Source organism: Arachis duranensis, unplaced genomic scaffold (genome assembly GCF_000817695.3).
Source record: "Arachis duranensis cultivar V14167 unplaced genomic scaffold, aradu.V14167.gnm2.J7QH unplaced_Scaffold_112131, whole genome shotgun sequence".
Lineage (NCBI taxonomy): Eukaryota > Viridiplantae > Streptophyta > Magnoliopsida > Fabales > Fabaceae > Arachis > Arachis duranensis.
The window spans coordinates 1-9,196 of record NW_026263805.1 but is presented as its reverse complement, the minus strand read 5'-3'; the positions used below and the strand labels follow the sequence as shown (position 1 = coordinate 9,196).

The window sequence follows — 9,196 nt, the reverse complement described above, 5'->3', positions numbered from 1 at the left end:
ACATCCACCTAAGAGAAGACAAGCAAAAAAGTAAATGCACCTACCCACCACAAAGAATACACCCTATTCCCTGCATATACCATCTATAGGCTACCCCAAACTAAGTGAGAAGCCTTAAGCGCATCATCAAGCAAATCCACATTGAAGAAAACTAAAGTACACCCTATCAGATCACATGTACAAACCGATCCTAGCAGGGAAAAATTATAACTTAGGAGTCAGGACAGCCAAAATCATGTTGCAATATAATAGACTAAACAAAAATGCTTGGTCTCATTACAGTCTTTGGAGAAAAAAAAAAGTCTTGCAATGTAGCAAAATTAAATATATCATAACTCAAACATGACAAAACCATTGATCAATCCCAAAGAAAACAAAACTCTCCAACCAAAGGCTAAAAGAGAAGATACCACCCCCATTTAGTCTCCCTTCTTCCTAAACGAGCAGCCCTCCGTTAGCCTTGCTTTTCCACCTGTAGGTTGGCACAAGACCGTTTGGCAGTTTCCACACACCACGACTGTCTGAGAGTGGCTGAATACAGTCGTACTGCATCAACATGGAAATCAAAACGTCAAAATCACTCAAGATCAAATCATTTATTTGCCCACAATTATAACTTCAGAATCAACAGGAATGAATGGATGCAACTTACATGTTGAAGCAACCTTGGCATTTCACATCCTACAAGACAGGAATACAAGAAACAAAAATTAAATAGACAAACAGATAACAATTAAAACTTGGAAAGAAACGAGCCAACCTTGGATCGAATCCAGTGTGTGGTTCAACAAATGACAAAATACAATTTGAGAGCTATTATAAAAAAATAGAATACCATGAAGAAAGAATTAGGAGACTGAACAAGACGCTTGAGCTTGTGCTTTCTCTTCTCAAGCTCAGCCGGTGGATTAAGCAAATCGATATCGTTCTGCAGAACCTACTCAACACAAAATCACGATAAATTTCGGTTACTGTTACTAGGGAAGGAATAAAACCCTAAAGAAAACAAAAAAAATTCGAAGGTATACAACAGAAAAGAAAGTCGTCTTCGTATAAAACATCATTCATCTACGAACAAACATAATGCATACAAGAAAGAAAACAGATCTGAACACAGACAAAGAAAAAAGAGATTATACTTACCATGCTGGCGAAAAAATAAGTAGCGGCAGGGAAACCTCCGAAGCAGAGAACCCTAGGAATGTGGCAGCAACAAACTCAGACTCTGGCTAAGTTTGGCTGCATGAGATTTAAAGAAATAAAAAAGAGGGACGTAAGTAGTGATGTTTATGTAAAGAGGGTTTCCTCTTACCCAGCCCAATATTTAATAATGGGCCAGTTGTTAATAATTTTCTGTCTTTCAAATTTTGTAATTTATTCTATATCAACCAAAAAATTTCAAAATATTCTAGAATACTCATAATATTTTAGTGTCAATGATGGTAACCTGTATAGTTTGGTGCCAAAGTTTATTAGTAATGAAATTTGTTAACAAACAATTATTAATTATAGTAAAATTTATCAATAATTACAATATTTATATCATATTTAAGATTATTGCTTCATCATAATAGTCGATTTTGTCAAAACACTATAAATTGGAGTCATTGTTTTTTGGGGGGTCAATGCGGAGTCATTGTTTATTCTTTACTAATTTTCTGAGATTTGTATGAATGTATTTTAGCACGTTTGAATAACATGTATCATTGTCAAGCAACGGATTAACATTTCAAGTGCATTCCTTAGTGGCAAGTTCCACATGCCAACTACTCATGGCTTTCTTTAAATCTTTATATTTTTATTTACAATGTATACCTTTATAGCTTATTTTTATTATAATTTCATCTATAAATTGGGCATTAATGCGTATATTATAAAAACAATTGATCTCTACTTACAAGTCATTCAAATAAATATTGACATAATTCATCTCATACGCCATTATTTGTAATAAACTTTTAACTCAACAGTGAATATATAATTGCTATTTTCATACCGATTTCGTTTTCTTTTTCAAAATTTTTCAGCGTTTTTTACGTCTCTACGTTCTGTTCCATTTCTGCGTTCTCTGCATTTCTCTTCCTTCTCTATGCTCTTTTCGTTCTTTGCGTTCTCTTCGTTCAAGTTCAATGATCTTTTATCTGATTTGAAGCTTTGGATCAAAGTTTTTGAAATCAAGCTGTGAAATCAGGTTTGAACAGTTATTTCATTGTCGAAGATAAAGAATGATTCAAGTTCAGACTGTCAATTAAATTAGTGAAGTAGATTATTGTTTTGAATCCAATCAAGTGGCTGAAATGTAGTTCGATTCTAGTTAATGTTGTTCGTTAGTAGTTTATAATTCTGTAGGTGAATAATGTTGTTTTTGTTTGTGAAAATTACTGTTTATGGTTGATGATTTGAATTGAATGTAATGTATGAGTTTTGAATCTGAATTATTATTGTGATGCATCTGTTCCGTCTCGTTTCGGTGTATTTCGATTATAAATTGGTGTATTTTGGAACTCTTTCGGTGTATTTTAGACATTTTGTGTATTTATACGTTCAAACTTTTCATTGAGCCAAGACGAATTGTATTATCATTTTGAATCGAATTAAGTGGTGAGGTGTGATTTGAATCTAATTAACGTAGTTTGTTAGTAGTTTAGGATTCTATAGTTGAATCATTTTGTTTTTGTTTGTGAAAATTGATGTGCATGGTTGATGGTTTGAATTTAAATGTAATGTACGAGTTCTGAATGTGATTTATTAGTATGATGAACCTGTTTCGTTCTCAATTTTGGTGTATTTTAGTTTCTAATATGGTTTATTTTGGAATAATTTCGGTGTATTTTTCAGTTTCTATGCGATGTTGATGAGCAATTTGTTCCAAAGATTGGAATGACTTTTAACACGCTTGAAGAAGCTGAACAATTCTACAAAGATTATTCTAAACTTGCAGATTTTTCTACGAAAATTCAGAGAACAAATAAAAAAGGAAATAAAATTAAGAACTAATTGATTACATATATCAAAAAGAGGAAATGAAAACCGAACATATCTCCAACTGAGAAGACAAATCCCTCATGACTCTGGCTTCTATGTCTTCTCTTGCAGCTTATGACTGATTAATGAATGCTATAGTCATTCTTACTTCGTAGTGCTTAATGCTCAGCCAAATAAAACGAAAACGAACAAGGAAGCTCCTTATTCTCAAGTACTGGCATGTAACAAAAGAGAAGTAAGATTACAGCCTTCCAGGCCTACTTTCTTCCAATGCATTCGTATTCCCGTAAGGAAGTGCTTTCTTTCTTACTTTAAGACTTCCTACCTATGGTCTTTCTGTAACTGAAAAATCAATTAGTCTGGATCTTAGCGCTAACTTCAGCCTACTAGCTTGATTCTCAATTTCCTCAAGCACAACAAGATAAATAGGAATCGAAGCCTGATCTAATGACTGATCTCCGGCTTTCCTAAAAGCTGCTTCGGTCCCAAACTATTTGTTTTTTTGAGTTACGGCTCATAATATCCATACTTCTCTCAGGACGGAAGTCTAACTTACTTCTAAGTACTTTTAGTACACAAAGGTCGGTGTAAAAAGAGAAACTACTTACTAAGTCCTCAAGCAGTAAACTCTTTTCTTTCCTCCTTCGGAGCAGATGCCATTCTACTTCGTCCAAGACTGCTACTTCTGACTGACTAGCTTCGGGCAACTAAAGATAATGATTCTGACCTGTTTCCCGGGCTTGATACTGCCTTATAGGCTGCTGAGGCTTCTCTTTTCTTTTGAAGGAAGAGGCAGGAGTTGGCTTCTATTGGTATTGGTCTGATTCTTCCCCTGCTAACTAAAAAACCCTACTAATAGAGTTGATAGCCCTTCTCTCTATCTTGAAGCTTACCTCTAATAGTTACATTTACTACCTTAATTTAGGAAGTGAGGAGGCGGAATAAGAAATCTCATACCCAAGTGTTTAGGAATAGATTCACTGGGACTGGGGGATCTTCGGCCCCAGGTTATTAGTTGCTGCTTGGCATCATAAATCTTTTAAGCACGGATTTTAACTAAATCTTACTACTTTCTTTCTGCAGGAGTAGAAAGAACATACTTGATTCAATCTGACTTGACTAGCCTTAAACGACCTTGCCTCACGCAGTAAAGGGTTTAGGAAGAGAGGAGCTTTCCGAGTTGCTGTTTTCCTTGCTTTTGACTTTCTTATAAGCGGACGGGAGTGAATGCACCAAAAGAGATATAGAGAAGAATCTCCGAGATTGGAATTTCCTTTTCTATTCCAAGGACGGTCTAGTGTAACACTAATTCTAAATAGAATGGGTTACTTACGGCTTCGGGGACTGATTCCTATGACGGATTTCCTGCTTCGAACTTCTTTCTTTGGAGTTACAGTTGGATCCCATAAAGGTGTAGTAATAGAATCCCCTAGAAGGAATAAGAATTAAATCCCTTCATCTACGGCTTATGGAGACCTTTAAATAGAGGAGTCAGTGAGAACAGCAACTTCCGAAGTCAGACTTCAGGCTTCTTCTGGGCGGAGGTCGAATAAGGAGAGGTACAACTGGCTTCTCTTGGTCTTAGCTTGCAGGTCTTCCCCGCAGCTTGAGTAGTTCAGGGAATTTGCCTTCTCTTTGCTTTCAATGCAATTTCCCCTGTAAGTCAATAGAAAGACTTGTTATCAAAGGTTCCTTTCTGTCTACAGTAAGATCCTCTTTGCAGTCCTCAAGGGCGAGTGAAAGACTGACATGAATTAGCTCTTAGAACACTCACCCAAACTTCATTCGAAATAGTTAAGGCATTTCGTCAGTCAGACTGACGTTTTCTCTTTCTCCGGTTTGGAAAGTCACTAAAAGTACTTAAATAGAAAGATAATGACTTATTTTATCCTGCTTCTATGTCTCCAGCAGGGATTGCAAATAGGTAGTCCCATACTGAATTCTATATCTTACGGGATTCTATAGCTTAAGGAAGTCCATAAAGACTAAAGGTCTATGGGACCACTAAAAGAATCTCTCGATATCAATTATAGACCAACATCCGGACGTGAACAGAGGGTTTTTTCGAAAGAAAGCTTGATCCTACAGCTTAGACTGCTTTCATGACTCAAGGTTTAAGCTAGCTACTTGCTTGTTAAAGGTGCTTGCCCGCGGCTATTCGTAGATCTGGAGTTCTGCCCTATAGCCGATTGTGCGACTTTCAATCCTTAGCAGCGGGTATTAGGGGAGAGTGAGCCTATCTCATAGCTCTTACTTTGCTTTCTCAGGGCAGTCAAGATAGAATCCATTCGGCATGAAAAAGGCCCTTTTTCTTGGCTTAAAGAGTGGCATTTCCTTTAATCTTTACTATAATTGGATTTGAACTGGCTGGATTCCCGCCTGGCCCACCTATGGGATTAGAGCTTTGTCCTGAACCTTCTTTCCTGTTTGCCGGAGAGCCAGTCTTTTCGCTGGCTGGGCTTATAAGAAAGCCTCTTCTATCTATCTATTTATTTGAAATAAGTAATTCTGCTTCTCACTCTAGAACGACTCCAACCCCTTTGGATAGATAAACTTATTTTCGAGTGATCGGGAATTGCTCACTGTGGGATAGATAAACTGAAAAGAGAGTGAAAGAGATAACCTTAGTTAGTACACTCGAATCCTCATTAGAAGGAAAGGCAGAGTGGGCAGCCGCTGTTCCTTACTTAGTCAGTCTCAAGGGGCTTGCCTAAGCTTCAATCTATGATTCCATTCCTGTATAATCAACCTAGGTTCGTGCTGCTCTCTCAACGAGGTTTATTGCCAGCGATGCTCAAAGACGAATCGTTCCATCCTTGGAGGTGGAATAGTTGGTTAATAATTCACCTATTCTAGTTGGGGCTCCCGCTCCTGGCTCTTCATCCGCCTACGGAGTCTCTCTTGTATGAACGCGAAGACTCTATCATGGCATTGTGGATCCTCAATTCATTGCTTATCATCGGGTATGTCTTGGTCTAAAAGAAAGGGAGTCTAGTATACTTTGTGTTTCCCACTCATTGGCTGCTCGTACTAATGGACTCGATCCGTTATTAACATATTCGAGTAGATTGAGGCTTTCTTTTGGTCCAATCCAGTGGTAAGATATAGCTACAAGAAGACTCCAGTGTTCAAGGTAGAGAAAATGCAATTCCTACGCCTATACACGTGCTTAGGCCACTTCAATTGGTCGGAGAAGGGTTGCCGCAGGTGAGACCGGGGATGGCAATTATATAGAAAGATGCTTTTCCGCGTCCTCGTTAGTCCTGATTTCCTTTGATGGAGCAAGGGATTGCTGACCAAATCTACCGATCAAGATCGAAACAACAGGAGGACGCCCTTGGATCGATACCTTTGGACTTTGTCTGCTTTCGATTTGAATGGACGTGGAGTCGGGCGACTTCAATAAGAGCCGGCCAAAGCAAAAGAAAGAGAAAAGGAAGTCAGACTCACCTAGTTAGTATATAGATTTCGTGTCTAAGTTACTGATGATTCCGTAGAACTTGTGACAAAGGAGGGGGAACATTGCCTGAAGAAGTGGACAATAAAGAGGTGATGCCTTTGTCCTCTCGCTTTGCTCGAGCCTACTTCGTACCCTTGCTTCTTCCTTATTAGCGGGCTTCGCCGGACTGACTTCAGGTTATAAAGGAAGGAAGGGTTATGACTACCTTGAACTCGCTCACTCGGGCGCAATACCCATCCTTCTTGAGCTTCCCATTAACCCAGCGGATTCAAGGATGAGCTAGCCCTCCGGAAGACATATAGGTTTCAAAACCAGTTGCGGAAGAGCAGCTAAGCATCAAAAGATAGGAATAGAATAGCGGATCTTGACTCCTCTGGGCGCTCTAAAGCTAAAGCTCCTCTTCTTGTCTTGAAGGGAATTCACGCACCTTCTCCCTCACTTCAAGCGAAGGCATTCCAGTTCAAAAACTAAGAATTTTCTTAAAGCCTCCATAGCTACTAGAGGAGGGGCTACTAGTCCTCGAAAGCGAAGGGCATAGGTCCTCTAATCTTCCTACTACGTCCTTTCTAGTCTTTCTAAGCCGACTTACTTACAGTACCGACTGACCTACCAAAGCACTCTTTTCCTGCTTCTGTGCGTTAAGATTAACTTCTTCGTGAAGAAGAGAATGTTCTGAGAGAAGAAAGGAAGTCAGGGAATGCGCTGGTGCTATAGCCAGAATCGGTTGTGTCAAAATAGGTTGCATCCAGTATACTAGAAGTGGAGTCAGAAGTTGTAGATATTCTCTTCAATGGCTGAATCCGTTGTTCAAATAGCAGCTGCTTGGCTCTTTCCGGTTTCATGAATTGCTTTCATCCAGTGCTATTTTTTTCAGTGCTATGTTCGCAATAGACGGTGCCGCTGTTGAATCAAGGCACTTGAGTTAGTGGCATATCTATCTTATTCATATGCCTCGAGAAATAGAAATTGATTTTTAATGGAAAGATTCGATGAGAAGTCAACAGAAGCAAGGGACTGATTGACCTAAGGCCTTGAATTGAAGGATGTAGGCAAGCTTTAGCTTGGTTCTTTTCTTGATTGATAGAAGGACGGATTAAAAATAGTATTTTTAACCTTGCTCGCACAAGTGAGATGACTGCCGGTGTGGTAGCGACCGATAAGCACCTTATCTATTAAGTGAGGTGCATCTACTGGGAAAGCGTCCAACTCAACATGTCCGATGCGAGATAATACTGGTCCGCTACTATAGGTGTGTTACTTCCCGTACGAATTAATCCCCATCTGATCTATTGCTCATAATGAAATCAAAGGGCGTAGCAAATGGGGTAGCTATTCCGCTTCGTACGTAGTAAAGAGAAAGGAGAACTCTTCCGTTGGTTACTACCTTAGGTTAAACTCTCCCTGAATAACCTCTATCCTATAGGATAGGAGTTAGATAGGGAGAGTTTTTCGCTCTCGTCCTTCCTTCTTTACCTCCTCCTAGGGTTACTAGCTCATACCCACCTACCAGCTCAAGGAATAGGAAACTACCGGAAAAAGTCTTCCCTCCATCTACTCCTTCTTACCGGAACTCATCCACTCTCAAAGGTTTAGTATCCTGACTTGAATGCCAGTACTCCCTAAGTCAGGGATAAAAAGAAGACGTTACTCCTCATAACAGGAACCCCGGATGAGAGTAGAAGAGTCACCTCTTTCTCAAAAGGCTATAGCTGGCATTTAAACTAAAGATATCAGAAATGATTGGTGGGGTTACAGGGGCTTTCAAAAGCTGTTTTCTATAGATAAAGTTGGTCAATGAATGAATGCAATTCCCGCTGGAAAAGGAAGGAGGGGGAGCTGAAAGGACTCATCCATAACAGAAAGTAGTGAACGACCAAGCAGAGTAAGTAAGACGCGCAGAAGCGATTGCACTACTTTTTGAAAACAACCGTACGGGATATACTCGGCCGAGGAGATTGTACCAAAGGAGACCCGTTTTACCGATCGTTTGATTGGGTGTGTCCTTAGTCGCTCCGGAGAAGCCATACCCTTAGGAAGCTTACCCTACTCATTTTGGAACTCCCTGCGAAGGAAGGAATCGAAGGCTTAGTTAGATAAAATGGTCCCACAAGCGGAAAACACGTTCCAATTCAATCGCTCACGGCAGAGAGAGAAATCAGTATCGAAAGGATAGACGAACCCGGCCGGATGAAACTTGAGATTCATTCTTCTCAAAAGCAGTACCGAAGATAGTAAGAAATCCGGGAAAAACCTTCCAGGGGAAGAATAAAGTACCGGATCAAGTAGGCAATCTTAGGACCATTCTTTTTCTTCATTAGAGCTTTAGACAAACAAGATATGCCTTATTTGCAAGATGGAAGACCTGTTGATATGGTCTTCAATCCGTTAGGAGTACCTTCACGAATGAATGAATGTTGGACAGATATTTGAATGCTCACTTGGGTTAGCGGGAGGTCTGTTAGATGTAGGCATTTCCCCCTATTCAATTACAGATCCTAGGTAATCACTTATAAAACCCATTGAGGATCATCCCCTTTGGGCTCTTCACACCGGTCCGGTAAGATAGCCTCCTGCTTCTTCCCTGCTAAGCCTGGGAAGTATACAGATAGGGCCTTTAGAAAGGCCTAACCATGAACTATACGCAACGGAACAACAGATAGCTACTGAGCTAGTCAAGCCGGCAGCTCTAGGCTGATCATCGTCTTCCTCATTAGTTGCAGTTGAGTGCTTTTCCTTAGATTGACCACCAGG

General features: G+C 39.7%; 1 protein-coding gene across 1 annotated transcript; it reads right to left on the bottom strand.

The window, feature by feature from the left end:
* Positions 1 to 236: 236 nt before the first annotated feature.
* On the bottom strand, positions 237 to 1,285 carry LOC107472469 (40S ribosomal protein S27-2). The gene is made up of 4 exons (XM_016091994.3): positions 1,144 to 1,285; positions 836 to 937; positions 653 to 681; positions 237 to 546 (listed from the first exon to the last, which is right to left on the bottom strand). Exons 1-4 carry the CDS (start codon positions 1,144 to 1,146, stop codon positions 420 to 422), a joined length of 261 nt encoding a protein of 86 aa, XP_015947480.1. The 5' UTR covers positions 1,147 to 1,285; the 3' UTR covers positions 237 to 419.
* Positions 1,286 to 9,196: the final 7,911 nt, after the last annotated feature.